The sequence below is a fragment of the Somniosus microcephalus genome, chromosome 9 (assembly GCF_052327205.1).
Source record: "Somniosus microcephalus isolate GS21.2 chromosome 9, FLI_Smic_1.0, whole genome shotgun sequence".
Lineage (NCBI taxonomy): Eukaryota > Metazoa > Chordata > Chondrichthyes > Squaliformes > Somniosidae > Somniosus > Somniosus microcephalus.
In genome coordinates, this window is record NC_140995.1 from 143,059,240 (window position 1) to 143,077,772 (window position 18,533).

Here is an 18,533-nt window from a genome sequence, read left to right on the forward strand (position 1 = left end):
ATCTGGGCAGCACTTGAATACACCGAATAACCAATGCATTTATAACTTAAAAAATTCAATGCTTTAAAATCACTATCATTTTATTATATACATATATACTTGAGGATTCCCGTTTTGTAAATGTCACTATAGCTACATTGAAACTCATTGTCAGAAGATCCTGGTATATTATCAATACAATGGGGCAATAATAATTTAAATGGGGGGTCCGTGATTACTAATCCATTTGAAAAAGGGTCCTTCAACCAAAAAAGTTTGAGAACCATTGATTTAAACTTTAAGTTAATTTAACTTTCTTATACAGGTGCTTTCAATCACGTTTCTATGAGATCATCCATATTCAGTTAAAATATAAAAATTTTCTGACACAAAAATAATGGAAATAGATAGAAAAAGAATATGTTAAATTAAAATCAATTAAAACATAGTAGGATAAATTCATTGATACCCAGATCCCAGCAGGGCACCATGTTTGTTGCTACCCTACTGAGAGTGCAGGATTGGAGAATCCTTTAGTGCCTTTAAATGCATCAATTAGAACAGAAGTACACAGGATAAGGAAAGGCTTTGTGTCATCAGACCCATGTCCTCTATGGACCATGTGCCATGGACCATCATAGGCATAGAAAGTTGCTCAACTAGTGTAGGGTAAATGTCCATATTCTGATCAATGAACCCTCAATATTCATTTACCTTTCACCTTAAAGCCACTCTAAGCCAAAGCACAGAAACAAATATTGTCTGAATAGTAAGTACAGACAGATCACATTTTCATTTTGTCACATGTAACAAATTGATTTATTTGGATTCTGTCAGTGAGCTATTCAATGCTTGGACCGAAAGCAATACTGTGTTAGGTTCACCTCTTTTCTTTGGTATCCATTGATGTTTTCTCTGTTCTTCTCCTCTGTTTGTTGAACAGTCTTGATTGTATCCTCAAGTGCCTCCTTCAGGTTTGAGAGATTGGTATTGTAATCGGTAATATTGCCCTCTATTCTATGAATTGAGTCAGTGTTTTCCATCAGCACACCCTGAAGCCCACGAACATGATCTAGCACTAAAAAGTAATCAAATATTGAACATCTTTTCAGACTGGTGTTTTGGAATGCCCAAACATACACTAATTGAGAGGTTTTTCAGTGAGTCTCTGCCAATGTGTTTTTTTATCCTTCTGGACAGTGATGATTGTTGCATCCTGACAGCATTTGATCTTTTTAAATGATCAGTAAATCAGTTACATTTAAACCTGGCATTACTAAAATCTTTTAAAATAGATGCAATTTGGTTTCTGACATAAACCTGGAAATTGTGTGTCCTTTACCAATGTTTCTTAGAAGCAACACTGTGTCCGAGAGTGTTCTTTATGGACCCATGTTCCTGAATAGTGATTCTTCTTTCCAACTGTCTCAGTATAAGATTTTATTCTTCATCAACAACTTTTTGGATTGGGTTTATTGCTACAATCAGATCCTCTGGCATTGTACAATTAGAACTTGGTGTCTTTCCCGATGAGACTTACAAGATCTTACTTAAAAATGGCCAACAATTGATACCGTGGACAAGTTTTACAACTTGCTGACAAGATCTGGGAGTTCAACAAAACTGGGAATTGTTGACAGATTCTACAAACCTGACAAAATAGTGAGAAATGTTGTTTGCAGCATTCTATGAGGAGTGACTTCCTTTTAGTGTCTGAACACTGTGAAGTACATGCTTTTAAATTTCACTAAATCACAGGGGTGAGAGTTCCTAGCCATTGCCATAATCCTGCTTTTCACAGTAAAGGTATAATGTAGGATTTCTGAAATGTACTACAGTAACTACATTATCAAAATAAATTGGACATGATTTCCAGACTATCAGGTGATGAAGTCAACCAGTTAGGAACATGCTGTGCCAAGGATTGGTAGGATGTAAGGTCACACCCATTGTTCCTTTTCCATTGTCACTTTTCCAATCACAGCCAAGATCTGTCAGGTTGAGGTGCTGAGTAAAGGTCAGATATGTCTCATCAGATGAAAATGTAACTAACCTGGACTGTTCTCATATACCTTCTAATGGCTGGTGACAGAATGACTTTGGAAAGGGCTGGAGCAGGAACTCGGGACTGGACATGTATTATGGATTAGCTGAAAATGGGTACATATAATGCAACCCTTCGAATACTGCATTGCTTGTACTACATGGAAAACAAAAAAGCATTCTCCGGACTGAAGTTACAATCATGTAAGGTATTTGTTTACCTATCTCAATGATAGGGTTCCTTATCTATTTCACACAACATAGTGTTGGGTTATCATATCTTTGAAAGTATGATCCTTTCTCATTGTTAAAAGGATAACATTAATGTGAATCAGTAAAACATACAGCTCTGGGCTTTTGTTCTTTCTTCCTCAGTGAATGGTTTCTGCTCAGAAAAGTTCCGATTTCTCATCTCGTGCAACATCTCGTCCACCTTAAGAAAGCTTTTGCTGATTTCCTCAGCCGACAGGTCTTCTTCTACTCCATACTTATTTAAGCCTTCAATAACATCTGCAAAACAGAATGAGATAATACTTTAACCAAACTATAAATATAATAAAGGTTATCAGATAAGCCAACTGGCCAACTTCAACTGCCCTACAATGTGGTATGGGTAACTATTGGTGACATATATCCGATGGTTGGTCTTCAAGACCATTAGAGTTATAGGGGGGAAAATTCAGTTGTTTGCACCTCCCATTAGAGCCTTAAGAGGGCGCTAATGGGGTGCAAAGTAACTAGTGCCCGGGCGCTGCGATATTTGCGCCGCTCGCGATATTAACTAGACATTTTGTGGCGGCGCTAAACACTACCGCCACAATCTCCTGCGCCGGCAGATCGTGACGTCAGTTGAGTGTGCAACGCCCCGGTAGCGCCCGGGACCGGATATTGAGTGGCGTCCCATGCCTTACCGCCTGCCGCTAGCAACGACAGGTTGAGGGGAGCGTTTTGCAGTCAGAAAGGGACTGGGGGAGTGCTATTTAAAGGTGACCGCTTCCTGCCTTTTTTTGTTGGTGACATTTTTGCACCATGCATTCTGAGAGAGAGAGAGAGAGAGAGACTTCTGGAGAGATTCAACACTGTCTGAAGGGGTTTTGGGTACTGAGCAGCACTTTGCAGGTTCATTTTGATTTGCTCTTCCTTGTTTCGCCAGTGCTCTGAGGCAGCACCTCGCTGCTCGGCCTTTGCACCTTAAGACAGGTGTGAAGCGCCTGATTTAGCGCTCCAATCACCTCCATGGGTGATAAAAGCCACGTTTGCCGTCGGAGGCGATAATTAGCGCTAGGCACTAAACTTTGCACACAGCCAATAATGGCGCCCCAAATGGGACGATACTGAATTTATCCCCCCATAGAGACATAGGGCTCGAATTTCCCAGGGCCGTGGAGGTGGGAATGGAGGCGTGTGGTGTGTTAAAATTGCAAAAAGTGGTGGGCGGGCCCAACCCTGCCTCCATCCCGCCTCCAAGCAATTTTCATGAAATTGTGTTTACTGCTCCCATCCCTGTCCCGCCTCCAAGAGGCGGGATAGGCCCCTAAGGCCCTTAACAAGCACTAAAATGCTTCTATTATCCCATTTTGAAAGGCCTTTGTGATTTTAAACCTTTTCCCATGTGAAGCACGCCTGCTCTGAAACACGATGGTGAAACCTGGCGGGAGCACAATTGGATTGCTGACAATTAGCTGCAGCTCCACCATTAAATAGGATATTTGATCAGCCATCATTTGTAGGTGGCAGGACTTTGTTGTTTCAGGTCTGGGGGAACTTTTAGAAGGCATAAGCACAGCTGTGGAAGTTTGGAGTCTGACACCCATCTCCAGTGTGACCTCCTGGGAAAACCCTTTCGCCACCCTCACTGAGCGCTTCCTCAACTGAGGCATACACCAGAAGCATGGGAGCCATTTATTTCCTTCCTTTTTGGACATTAGATGAGGATGAAGACAAGCGCGACAGCTGCAGAACCAGGAACAACAGCAGCAGCAACAACAGGAGTGCCAAGCAGCTGCTCATCCACCTGAAGCTGCACAGGCCAGAAGGGGCCAGTGCATGGAAGCCCGTCAGTGCAGGAGATACCCCCCAAACAGGGTCTACAGACACAGGGTCAGCTACCTCACCGTATCTGAGCAGCAGTGCCAAAGGCGTCTCCGACTGTCGCGAGAGGTAGTAGGTGACATCTGCGCAATGCTGCAACAAGACCTGGAACACAGAGGACCAGGTGGACACCCCTTACCAGTGGCCATCAAAGTCACCACCGCAGTCAACATTTTTGCCTCCGGCTCATTCCAGGGATCAGCAGCAGGCATCAGCGGCATCTCCCAGGTGGCCGCACACACTTGCATCACGCAGGTAACCGATGCCCTCTTTGCCATCGCGCACAATCACATCCATTTCACCAAGGATCAAGCAAGTGTCATGGTGTGTGCAGTTGGATTAGCTAATCTGGCAGGCTTTCCAAGGGTGCAGGGCGTCGTTGACTGCACACACGTGGCCCTTCAGGCACCCCATTGCAATCCAGGTATTTTTGTCAACCACAAGGGCTTCCACTCCCTCAACGTTCAGCTGGTGTGTGACCACAAGAAGGAAATTTTGCATGTTTGTGCCAAGTACCCTGGCAGTTGCCATGTGTGGTAAACCACTGTTATACCTGTCTGTATGTGTTTGTGTATTCCACTAGGTACAGGTCTGGACATGCCTCGGCTGACTCCTCCCACTATTCCAGGTATATAAGTGACTACCTCCCAGTCCCTTAGTATTCTGGACGGGTCGACCACTCGAGACTAGACCTTCATTCTTTAGTTAATAAAAGCCTGGTTGTTACTCGCTTAACCTCAGTCTTTTGAGTAATTGATGGCGCATCAATTTTATTAACTAAATTTTTTTATAATGGAGAAGATCCTCACACCAGCATGCCTGGACCTGGACAGTCGGGAAGCGGACGCTTCCACCAAGTTTGCTCACTGGCTCATGTGCTTCGAGACATTCCTGACTGCCTCCACTGCGGTCGTAACGGATGCGAACAAACTGTCTGTCCTGATCTCCAAGGTGAACCACCGAGTGTACTCAGTCATCCGGGACGTGACCTCGTACACAGCCGCCCTCCAGCTCCTCAAGACCCAGTACACGCGCCCTGTGAACGAAGTTTACGCCAGGCACCTCCTGGGGAGTCGCAAGCAACAACCTGGGGACTCGACTGAGGAATACCTCCAAGCACTGTCCGTGCTTGGCCGGGCCTGTGGGTGTAAGGCGGTAACATCCACTAAGTACACGGAGGAACTGATCCGGGATGCCTTCGTAGCGGGCCACAGGTCCAACTACACCCGACAGCGACTGCTGGAGCAGAGTGACCTCACCCTCGACAAAGCCTCCGAAATTGCACTAACGCTGGACGCAGCCTACCGGGGCATGGATGCCTACTCCTCTGCACCGTGGATGCCGCGGGGAACGACAACCTGGGACACGGTAGGACAGCCCCATAGCACCGTGCCACCCCAGCCACAGCCCAACAACGGCCCAACCACCGCAGCAGTGTCCCAAAGCCAGACAGCAGTATCCCAAGGCCAGAAATGCTACTTCTGTGGCCAGGCCAAACACCCCAGAGCGCGCTGCCCGGCGAAGAATGCGACCTGCTCGGGCTGCGGGAAAAAGGGACACTACGCTAGCGTCTGCAAGGCCAAAGCCACCCCGAACGCCAGCAGCGCCACGTGTGGGCCGTGCGAGCCGCCATCTTGGGCCCCCAACAGTGCCGCGTGTGGGCCGTGCGGGCCGCTATCTTGGGCCTCCCCAGCCATGTGCGAACCACCGCAGCAGCAGCCATCTTGGACGACTCCAGCCACATGGGAATCATGGACGCCGCCATCTTGGACACCAGCCGGGACGCAGCAGGCCACCAACCCCCCCCCATCTGATACCCGCAGCGACACACCGACCCCTATGCTGGCCTCTGTTACGCTGGACCAAACGAGACCGCACCAACTAGCTCGGTCCAAAATGGACGTTAAGGTAAACGGCCATGCAATAAACTGCCTTTTTGACTCCGGGAGCACAGAGAGCTTCATCCACCCCGACACGGTGCGGCGTTGCTCTCTCCCAGTCCTGCCTGCGCACCAGCGGATTTCTATGGCTGCCGAGTCCCAGTCAGCGGACATTGGCGGCTACTGCGTGGTGACACTAGTAGTAGACGGGACTGTGTTCAATAATTTTAAACTCCTGGTCCTGCCCCAACTTTGCGCTGCCGTTCTACTGGGGTTGGATTTCCAGTGCCACCTCAAAAGCGTTACGATGGCGTACGGTGGCCCCCTCCCCCCACTCACAGTCCGCAGCCAGCAGCCTCCAAATTGCCCGCCGTGCACCAGATGCAACCTCTCCACACTCAGAGTCCCACCCCCCCCACTGTTTGCTAACCTCACCCCCGACTGTAAGCCCATCGCCACAAAGAGCAGGCTATACAGTGCCGGGGACAGGGTTTTCATCAAAACCGAAGTGGAGCGGCTCCTGAAGGAGGGGATTATTGAGGGCAGCTCCAGCCCCTGGCGAGCCCAGGTTGTGGTTGTTAAGACCGGCGAGAAACAACGCCTGGTCATCGACTACAGCCAAACAATAAACCGCTACACCCTGCTGGACGCCTACCCACTCCCCCGCATAGCTGACATGGTCAACCAGATCGCGCAGTACCGCGTCTTTTCGACCATTGACCTGAAATCAGCGTACCACCAGCTCCCCATCCGCCCCGAAGACCGCCAGTATACTGCTTTTGAGGCAAATGGCCGCCTCTATCACTTCCTTAGGGTTCCCTTTGGCGTCACCAACGGGGTCTCCGTCTTCCAAAGGGAGATGGACCGGATGGTCGATCAAAACGCGCTGCAGGCCACTTTCCCTTACCTAGACAACGTGACCATCTGCGGCCATGACTTGCAGGACCATGACGCAAACCTCGAGAAATTCCTCCGCACCGCCCAACTCCTGAACCTGACATATAACAAGGAGAAGTGCATATTCCGCACAGACCACCTCGCCATCCTTGGCTGTGTTGTGGAACACGGGGTCATCGGTCCCGACCCGGACCGGATGCGTCCCCTTATGGAACTCCCACTGCCCCACTGCCTAAAAGCTCTGAAGAGGTGCCTAGGGTTTTTTTCCTACTACGCCCAGTGGGTCCCCTACTATGCAGACAAAGCCCATCCGCTGATCAAATCCACCTCTTTTCCCCTGATGGCAGAGGCCCGCTCGGCCTTCCACCGTATCAAGGAGGACATTGCCAAAGCCACCATGCACGCAGTGGATGAATCCATCCCCTTCCAGGTGGAAAGCGATGCGTCCGACTTCGCTCTGGCCGCCACCCTTAATCAGGCGGGGAGACCTGTGGCATTCTTCTCACGAACCCTCCAGGGCCCGGAGACCAGACACTCCGCAGTCGAGAAGGAGGCCCAGGCTATTGTGGAGGCTGTGCGTCATTGGAGGCACTACCTGGCCGGAAAACGATTTACCCTGCTCACTGACCAGCGTTCAGTTGCTTTTATGTTCAACAACAAGCAGAGGGGCAAAATCAAAAATGACAAGACCTTGAGGTGGAGAATCGAACTTTCCACCTACAATTACGAGATCTTGTACCGGCCTGGGAAGCTCAATGAACCCCCAGATGCCCTATCGCGTAGCACCTGCGCCAGCGCGCAGATTGATAGGCTGAGGGCCCTCCACAATGACCTCTGCCACCCGGGGGTCACCAGGTTCTTCCACTTCATCAAGGCCCGCAACCTGCCTTACTCCATTGAGGAGGTCAGGACCATGACCAAGAACTGCCAAGTCTGCGCTGAGTGCAAACCGCACTTTTATCGACCAGACAGAGCCCACCTGATAAAAGTCACTCGCCCTTTCGAACGCCTGAGCGTTGATTTTAAAGGGCCTCTCCCCTCCTCCGACCGCAATGTGTACTGCCTCAACATCATTGACGAGTACTCCCGTTTCCCGTTCGCTATCCCCTGCCCGGACATGACCAGTGCCACGGTCATTAAATGTCTGAACAGCCTCTTCACCCTGTTCGGTTTCCCCAGCTATATCCATAGCGACCGGGGCTCATCGTTTATGAGCGACGAACTCCGCCAGTACCTGCTCGCTAGGGGTATAGCCACAAGCAGGACCGCCAGTTACAACCCCCGGGGGAACGGACAGGTGGAAAGAGAGAATGCAACAGTTTGGAAGGCCGCCCTACTAGCCTTAAAGTCTAGGGGCCTTCCGACCCCCCGCTGGCAGGAGGTGCTCCCCGATGCGCTCCACTCGATTCGGTCACTGCTCTGCACTGCCACCAATGCCACCCCTCACGAGAAAATGTTTGTCTTCCCAAGGAAGTCCACATCGGGGACAGCGTTACCGCCATGGCTGATGTCCCCAGGGCCGGTACTACTGAGAAGACACGTGAGGACCAATAAAATGGACCCCCTGGTCGAGAGGGTCGACCTCCTCCACGCCAACCCCCAGTACGCTTACATTGCGTACCCGTACGGGCGGGAGGACACAGTCTCCATACGAGACCTCGCACCCTTGGGGACCGCTGTAACCCACTACCCATTACCACCCCCCCCCCCGCCAAGACACCCTCGGGGACCGCTGTAACCCACTACCCATTACCACCCCCCCCACGACCCGATATCCAACCCCAGCAGCCGGCTCGCCTTGGACCGTCACCCACGAGGACTACACTCCAGTGCCCCAGCCTACACGGGACGCGACGCCGGAAGCTCCACCACCCCTGCCGTCGCCACGTCGATCACAGCGGCAGACAAGACCTCCGGAGAGACTCCAATACACAAACTTTTAAATACACTTCACCCCGCCGGACTCATTTTTAAACAAGGGGTGAATGTGGTAAACCACTGTTATACCTGTCTGTATGTGTATGTGTATTCCACTAGGTACAGGTCTGGACATGCCTCGGCTGACTCCTCCCACTATTCCAGGTATATAAGTGACTACCTCCCAGTCCCTTAGTATTCTGGACGGGTCGACCACTCGAGACTAGACCTTCATTCTTTAGTTAATAAAAGCCTGGCTGTTACTCGCTTAACCTCAGTCTTTTGAGTAATTGATGGCGCATCACCATGACTCCTTCATACTGCGCCAGTCTAGTGTACCTCCGCTATTCAGTCCACCAGACCAACTTAATGGATGGCTACTTGGAGACAAGGGCTATCCCCTGAAGACATGGCTAATGACACCATTGAGGAGCCCATCCAATGAAGCTGAGGAGAGATACAACTCCAGCCATATTTCCACCAGATCCATAATCGAGCAAACCATCGGTTTGCTGAAGATGCGCTTCAGATGCCTGGATAGACCAGGTGGAGCCCTGCAATACTCAGCAGCCAGGGTCTCCAGAATCGTCGTGGTTTGCTGTGCACTTCACAACATGGCACAGTGTCGTGGCTTGCAGATTCCTGAGGACCAAGTGGCTCGTCACATATCCTCCTCAGATGAGGAGGAGGAGGAAGAGGAGGAGGAGAGCGAAAACAAACATCTTGCAGAGGCCCATCAACCAGCGGCAGCAGTACGTGAGAACATTGCCGCCCGGGATGCAAGGAACGCACTCATCTTGGCCAGATTTGCTTAGCCTAGCCAATCAAGCATTTTTGCCTCACAGCTTCTTACCAGAGCTTCGACAATGGCCAAGAATCAACAGTTTCCTAACAATTTGACCACCATACTGACAATTGCAAGTAATCCTAAGCCCTCAATGTGGAAGTCCCATTAGCGAAATGACACATGCCACAACTGCAGCAGTAGCCATCAGATTTTTTATTTACAGTAACCAACTGATGGCTTTTTAACATTAAACATCAAATTTCACCCAAGTGACTACCCTTGTGACTATTTGTGCAGTATCTTTCTCTTATGCGTGCTTATACATGGTGCTTCCCCTGTGGCTTCAGCAGATGTGGAGGCTCCTTGCTCAGTTTCTTGCTGCTCCTGCCTCGATACCTTTGGCGGGTGTCCTCTGGGGATGCGAACCAGTGAGGGCTCACCAACAGTCTGCTGCTCCTGCGACTGTGCAGTGTTTGAGACACCGATCTCAGTTGGGTGGGGACTCTAGTGAGGCTCTGACCGAGGGCTCTGCAGTGGCATGGAAGTGTGAGCTCTTGGAGAGGAGCCCCCACTTCCTTGATGTCTGCCACCAACTTTCCTCTCATGGGTCAGGTCCCCCTCAGTGCTTGCAAGTGGCTTGAGAGCACCTTGCTGCACATCAGGGGGGACATGGGGACCTGTATCTGCACTGGCAGTCCTAATCAGAAGGACTTCCATGAAGGTCTGGTTTCTCTGTTCAATAGATGACCATCGCTCCTCCAGAGATGTCATTCTATTCAGAACACTCACCATGCTTTCTGCACTCTGGTGACTTATCACCTCCATGGAGGTTGCCATCCTTTCCATGGTGATGCGTATATGCGCCAATGACTCCACAAAGGCTCTGCTCATGTTTGCAATGGACTCCTCCATTCGCTGCACACTCACAGCGACCCTGGAGACAAAACCTGCCAGAGACTCCTGCATCTGTTCCTGGAGTTCCAGCACTGCTGTTCTTGTGGATGGACCCAGAAGCAGAGGATCGACATGCAGCTGAGCCGAGCTGGGAGAGTCCTGCGCCCTCTGACTAGAACTCTCCACTGCTGTTCCTGTCTCCACAATCTGCTGATGCTCACTTGTAAGCTTTGATACACCAGGTGACAACACTGCACTATCTCGCGAAGGTACCACAGAGGTGTGAGTGACTGCGCTGGTGCTGGGTGCGCTGAATTATGCTGACGCTGCGCCCTTAGAGGTTGCAGCTTCCTCTGAGGAGTCTGGATGCTCAGGCTCTTCCTCCTGGCTAGTGGGGACAGGTGCTTGCGATGGTCCTGTAGGGGAGTAAAGGAAAGAGTCAGAGATGTGATGCCAAGGTTACATGCACATTGCATATTGCAGATGATCATAAATCCATCTGCTAGAGCTGCAGAATCATTATCAGCAACTCATGCAATGTCAATGAGAGAGATGGAAAACTATTCTGTCACCAGCTTGCTGTGATGCACCCGTCTGTCCGTCCCCCACTTGCGCATCGTCCTCCACTCCCACGATCTCCAGGACCGCCTCCTCCCAGGGGGTGAGCCGGGCTACTGAGGGTGGCCCTCCTCCTGCCCTCGCTCTTTCCCTCTTATTGTGAGCTGTCTTTTCCTGCAATGAGGGAGACAAGTGGAGTTTGAGTGAGAATGATGGAGTGAGTGCAGAGATTGCGTAGCATAGATGCTTAGAAGGAGACAAAGATGGAGTGAGATGGCAAGACTGTAAGGTTCACAAGAATTTCAGAAAATTTCTACAGCCCCCGAAGATTATTTTTGATTAAAGAAAACCTTGGTGGAATATACCTTAAAAACCCAGGGTGTCAAAATGGCTGTCAGGCCTCGTGGCAGAAAACAAAGACGGCCTGCCTGTATCTCCCATCGCTGGCTGACAAAGGATTTGAAAAAATACTAGCCTGTGTGATTATGTTGAGATACTTGAAACTGTCAATCAACTGCAGTTTAGGAAGTTTCACTCACAGGACAAAGGATTGTTTGTTTATAATCCCTCTACAATGTTGACTCAAGGGCTTAAGTACTTAAAGCTGTCAATCAATTGCGGTTGGGCAGTGACCACAGGACAATGGTTTGTTTACAAAGCACTTGAGTGCTGTTGACTGAAATTCAGTGGGACATTTCAAACTGGTCGCAAACCAGTTAAAATGAATGGGCAACACATTCCAACCCATTGCAGTCAATGGGGACAGATCGATCCCTTCTGTATAGCCCAGATACATCCAGATTTCAGCGCGAAGACAACGGCTCCCAATGGGGTATAAAGATAGCCCCTCAGGAAGCCATTTGCTCTCTCTCTGCTGCCTCGCCTCCATGCCCTGCCTACAAAGGGGAACAGCTCAACAGCCCGCCCAAAGAAGTGGAATACCAGCAGTTACTTTTGAATTACTGGGGTATCTCTACTTCGGGGCAGTGAAGAATCCAAGACAGACCGCAGGGGCACGGAGCAGGCATTTACTGGTGAGCATAAAACTTTCTGGCCCTTTACAAGGCAACCTAGATAGGTATTAGGGGTGGGAATTAAAGGGGCATTTTGTTAAATTGTAATTTTAGTCAATTTTCCCTCGATGTGTCCGTTTCTCCTCCCCTATTAAGTAAAAGTGTGCTGTATTAAGCAAAGGTGTGCTGTATTAAGCAAAGGTGTGCTGTATTAAGCAAAGGTGTGCTGTATTAAGCAAAAGTGTGCTGTATTAAGCAAAAGTGTGCTGTATTAAGTAAAAGAGTGCTGTATTCATCATTATTTTCAATTTATTCTTATTTTCAATAAATACTGGTCTTCTTTGCACCCAACCACGAGTCTCGTTTTGTCTACATCGCTACTGAAATAAGTCCGGCGGTCAGAACCAGAAAAGGGGAGCGATTCGAAACCGCACGGGGCTCTGGAGCAGCTCAGATACTTCTGACTGGCCAGAGACAATAACCCCAAAAACACCCCCCTGTATTTTCTACAAGACCAAGGGCCCTCCCTGTGTGTTGTAAGTTGTTTTCATAGTATCACAGTGATAGGGAGTGTGAGGGCTGCATAGTCGAATAGTTAGGTGAATGTGACCATAGAGAGAGAGGGAATGGGTAAGGGTGCATGGATACCAGTGTCAAGTGGGATGTGGAGGAAGTGATTGTTAAAGCTGAGTGCTGGTGAGAAGAGGCAATGGGGATCAGATTGAGGGCGATGGGAAAGTCATACTCACTTTTCCAGTGCGCAGAAGGTCATGAAACCTCTTCCTGCACTGAAGCCAGGACCTGCGGGTTATCGACAAAGAGTTGATCTCCTGGGCCACCTGGATCCACACAGCCTTGTTTTGCTGGGGAGGCTTCTTCCTCACTGAAGAAGGGAAGAGCACCTCTTTATTGGCTCTGGCTCCCTCCACTAAAGCTTGCAGGGCAACGTCATCAAACCTGGGGCAGACCTAGGTCTCTCGCTGGTCATTCTGCCTCCAGGTCCCTCTAACATGAAAGGCCAAAATGTTGGCAGTCTGCAGAAGAAGCAAGGCTTGTTGCAGACCTAAAATGCAGCAGCAATGATGACATCATCGGAGGCGAGTTTCAGACTGAAGAAACTAATTGGGCCATGGGTTCCTACACGCTGGAACTCAATTGCCCACTTAAGTTAAAATCGAATCATTCTCCCACATCGATTTAGAATCGGGTGGCTAACACGAAAAGCAGATTACACGACCCCAGCCCGCCCCATTGACAAAATCCAGCCCATAGAGTTATACAGCAGAGAACGAGGCCCTTCGGCCCATCATGTCCGTGCCGGCCATTAAGCCCTATCTATTCTAATCCCATTTTCCAGCACTTGGTCCATAGCCTTGTATGCTATGGCATTTCAGGTGCTCATCTAAATGCTTCTTGAATGTGGTGAGGGTTCCTGCCTCTACCAACATTTCAGGCAGTGAGTTCCAGATTCCAACCACCCTCTGGGTGAAAAGTTTTTCCTCAAATCCTCTTGTCATTTTGCATCACAAAATTGTGTTACAATTTAATCTTCTGATAAAACTGTTGGCCCAGTCATTTCAAATGGTTAGAAGATTCAATGTTGTGTGGCATCTGCAAAGAGATGTCAGTTTCCAAAATAGCAAAGATGTAGGCAAATTTCTGAGACGTACAAAAATAGGGCAGTAATAGTAAGGGATTTCAACGTCTATAATATTAACTGGGATAAAATCAGTATGAAAGGTATAGAGGGAGCAGAATTCTTAAAATGCATTCAGGAAAACTTTTTTAGCCAGTACGTAGCAAGCCCAACCAGAGAATGGGCGGCTCTGGACCTAATTTTAGGGAATGAAGCTGGGCAGGTGGAAAGGGTATCAGTGGGAGAGCATATTGGTGGTAGTGATCATAATTCAGTTAGATTTAGCATCGTTATGGAAAAGGACAAGGATAGACCAGGAATAAAGGTTCTCAATTGGGGAAAAGCTAATTTGAGATGTGATTTAGCCATAGTGGATTGGAGATAGAAATTTGAAGGTAAATCAGTGTCAGAGCAGTGGGAGGCATTCAAGGAGGAGATAGGGAGGGTTCAGAGCAGGTATGTTCCCTTAAAGAAAAAGGGTGGGACTAACAAATCTAGAGCCCCCTGGATGTCAAGGGGCATACAGGGAAGGATAAAGAAAAAAAGGGAAGCTTATGACAGATACCGAGGGCTCAATACCGCAGAAACCCTAGAGGAGCAGAAAGTGCAGGGGGGAAATTAAAAAGGAAATTAGGAAAGCAAAGAGAAGGCATCAAAAAATATTGGCAAGTAAAATCAAGGAAAACCCAAAGACGCTTTATAAATACATTAAGAGCAACAGGATAAATAAAGTAAGAGTAGGGCCTATTAGTGCCCTGTACCCTGTGTGTGGAGGCGGAGGACATGGGTAAGGTTCTTAATGAATACTTTGCATCAGTTTTCACAAAAGAGAGGGACGATGCAGAAATTGCAATCAGGGAGGAGGAGTGTGAAATATTAGATGAAATAAGCATCGTGAAAGAGGAAGTAGTAAGGGGTTTAGCATCTTTGAAAGTGGATAAATCCCCAGGCCTGAATGAAATGTATCCCAGGCTGTTAAGAGAGGTAAGAGAGGAAATAGCAGAGGCTCTGACCATCATTTTCCAATCCTCTTTGGCTACAGGTGTGGTGCCAGAGGACTGGAGGACTGCTAACATGGTACCGTTGCTTAAAAAGGGAGAAAGGGATAGACTGAGTAACTACAGGCCAGTCAACCTAACCTCGGTGGTCGGAAAATTATTGGAAAAAATTCTGAGGGACAGGATAAATCTTCATTTAGAAAGACGTGGATTAATCAGGGACAGTCAGCATGGATTTGTTAAGGGAAGGTCGTGTCTGACTAACTTGATTACATTTTTTGAGGAGCTACCAAGGAGGGTCGATGAGGGTAGTGTGTTTGATGTAGTCTATATGGATTTTAGCAAGGCTTTTGATAAGGCCCCACATGGCATGTTTGGTCATGAAAGTAAAAGTCCATGGGATCCAAGGCAAAGTGGCAAGTTGGAGCCAAAATTGGCTCAGAGGCAGGAAACAAAGGGTAATGGTTGAAGGGTGTTTTTGTGACTGGAAGGCTGTTTCCACAGGGCTCAGTACTGGGTCCTTTGCTTTTTGTGGTATATATCAATGATTTGGACTTGAATATAGTAAGTATGATTAAAAAGTTTGCAGATGATACAAAATTGGCCATGTGGTTGATAATGAAAAAGAAAGCTATAGACTGCAGGAAGATATCAATGGACCGGTCAGGTGGGCAGAAAGTGGCACATGGAATTCAATCTGGAGAAGTGTGAGGTAATGCATTTGGGGAGGGCTAGCAAGGCAAGGAAATAAACAATAAATGGTAGGACACTAAGAAGTGCAGAGGATCAGAGGGACCTTGGAGTGCATGTCTACAGATCCCTGAAGGTAGAAGGACAGGTTGATAAGATGGTTAAGAAGGGATACAGGGTACTTGCCTTTATTGGCTGAGGCATAGAATATAAGAGCAGGGAGGTTATGCTTGAACTGTATAAAACACTAGTTAGGCCGCAGCTAGAATACTGCGTGCAGTTCTGGTCACCACATTACAGGAAGGATGTGATTGCACTAGAGAGGGTGCAGAGGAGATTTACGAGGATGTTCCCTGGGCTGGGGAATTTTAGCTATGAGGAAAGATTGGATAGGCTGGGGTTGTTTTCTTTGGAACAGAGGAGGCTGAGGGGAGGCCTAATTGAGGTGTATAAACTTATGAGGGGCCTAGCTGGAGTGGATAGAAAGGACCTATTTCCTTTAGCAGAGAGGTCAATAACCAAGGGGCATAGATTTAAAGTAGTTGGTAGGAGGTTTAGAGGGGATTTGAGGAGAAATGTTTTCACCCAGGGGTGGTGGGGTCTGGAACTCACTGCCTGAAAGGGTGGTAGAGGTAGAGACCCTCATCACATTAAAAAATGCTTGGATATGCACTTGAAGTGCAGTAACCTACAAGCATACGGACCAAGTGCTGGAAAGTGGGAATAGGCTGGATAGCTCTTTGTCGGCCGGCACGGACAAGATGAGCCGAATGGCCTCCTTCTGTGCTGTAAATTTCTATGATTCTATGAATTACTAACACTGCACAAATTAATCTTGAATGGTAAAGACAAGTGATAGATGAGGCTTCATTGTGTCAGGTTTGAACTTCAGAGGCTGTAAAGTTTAGGTATTTGTGACATCTGGGATCTGGAAAGTTGACTAACAAACATTTCTAGACTATCAAGGAGCACAAATGCACCTCCTCAGTATGCCCTTCAGCAATACAATGAGCTGGATTTTCCTAAGCCCCTGGAGTCGGGTTGGAGGCGTGCGGGCGATAAAAATCGGAGACCCGGGGGTCCCGACCCCATCCCGCCTCCAACCCGCCTCCATGTCAATTTCATAGGAGTCGGGTTGCCGACAAGTGCTGGAACCCGACTCCCAGAGGCGGGAAGGGATTAAAGGCAATTAAACTGCCTGTTAACAGGTAGTTAACAGGTAGTTTTTTGCCTATTCGCGAATTTTATTGCTGGTTTGTGGGCTTCCCGACAGCTCCAAACCACGAAAAGTTTTCGAGGCGGGACGTGGGTCTGAGGTCTTGGAGGGGTCGAGGTGCCCAGTGTTCAGGTGAGTGAGGGGTGCAGGAGTGCAAAGGTAAGTGTTTTGCAAGTGTTTAAAGTGTTTAAATAAGTTTAACTTACTTTTACTTACCTTTACAGGAGTCCTGCATTCCGGTGTCGGGAGTCGGCTGCAAGAACCACAGAAGCTCCGATTTAAAAAAAAAAATCAGCTTCTTGGTTTCTGCAGCAAAATGATTTTAAAGTTATCCTGAGAAAGGACTGAGGCTGAATTAGCAGTTTTTCAGTGCTTGACAGCTTCAAACAGCTGCTAAACACTGATATTTCATCTGCCAAAAGCTTTTGACAGATGAAATGTCAATCTCTGATGTCACCTGTTGCCGGGTGGCCCTTAATTGGCCTGCTGAGCCCACAGGGCGGGCTCAACAAGGTCAATCAGAGGAAAATCCAGTGGGTTGGCCACACCTCCATGGAGGCGGGACAACAAGCCCGAATGTGGGTTTCCCACCTCCAACCCGCCCCCGTAGCAAAATCCAGGTGTGTTAAACTCTAAACTGGAAGAGACTAGATGCAGGCACTAATATCTTCAGAGGACAAATGCAAATCCCATAATGGAACTAACAGCCCATCAACTCTGCCAGAAAAAGTGGATGCATCGCCCCTTCCCCCCACCCACCACACACGCACACACGCACACAACTGTGAACATGGACAAATACTTGCACCACCACCACCAGAGTTTGGACACAACCCCATTACCACCAAACTGTTAGGATTTGGACATTGCCAAATAGACCATCATGAAAATCTTCCCTACCTTTCCAGGTTGCAAGAGTTGGACATATTCCATTATAATTACCAGCAAGGAAAACACAAACACACATGCACAAACTGACCATATGGAACAATTTAGTTAATAGCTATAATTAAAGAAAGAGTCAGCCTGCCACGTAAACTATAAATCAGTCCTGAACGCAAACTTTCTTGATATTCTCCTCTATGTGTTCTTTCTTTTTGGAGCTCACACATTACAACAGGACGAGCATGCTAGACAGCTTTACTTCAGTTACCTTCCAGATTAATGTCAGCTATGCTTTTCGAAGGAAATAATGGATACTTTGCATTCAGAAATTATGCTTTTACCTTGGATCAAGTTGTGAATATTAATAATTTGTCCATTGATCTGGTTGGCACGATCACTGATTTTGGTTGTTTCCTTGTCAAATAGCTGTGCATTAGAGACAGTTATGCTTTCCTAAAATAATAAAAATACTAGGTTAATATTAGTAAATAGCTATTGTGATAGAACAAGTTCCATTCAGTTTCAATTAATAAGAAAGCATAGATTTTACATTATTATAAGAATTTGTGGCTAGGGCTAGGCACTGGGAATTTTAAAATGAAAACCATTTCTCCTGCTGTATCTGTTAATAATTTTTTTCTCATAACATGAGGGCCTAAGTGTAAAGGAATACACAAACCCTATCTAACATATAGATGCTAATTTTAAATGGGGCTGACTCACCTCTGTTGATATTGATTACATGTAGACAGTCACCTGTCTGGAAAACACCAGTTTGATTGTTTCCTCGGATAATTTATGTGAAACTGCCACTGTTGAGTAAGAGTCAGAGCTGTTAACTGTACTAACTGGCCCACAAGAGGGGGCCTGTTACCATGATTCTCGACTTTATCCTGAAGGTATAAGAATGGCTTGAGTGTGGCATCTGAAAGGCATCTTTTGAGCCTTTAAAATCTGACTTGATATACAGTGCCATATGCAGAGGGCCCTTAACAGGCCTCTTGGCAGCTCAGCTGTTCCTGCAATAGAACCATTTAGCTCCATGTCCC

General features: G+C 47.9%; 1 protein-coding gene across 2 annotated transcripts in view; it reads right to left on the reverse strand.

Annotated features, from left to right (window-relative positions):
• Window positions 1-18,533, reverse strand: part of lama4 (laminin, alpha 4) — a 223,205-nt gene that overhangs the window by 132,077 nt on the left and 72,595 nt on the right. For both annotated transcript variants that reach the window (XM_085997349.1, XM_085997347.1), the window contains exons 11-13: window positions 17,826-17,937; window positions 2,368-2,532; window positions 864-1,057 (exon numbers count right to left, since the gene is read on the reverse strand). In XM_085997349.1, coding sequence (XP_085853475.1) covers window positions 864-1,057; window positions 2,368-2,532; window positions 17,826-17,937 — 471 coding nt within the window. The remainder of the gene's footprint in view (window positions 1-863; window positions 1,058-2,367; window positions 2,533-17,825; window positions 17,938-18,533) is intronic.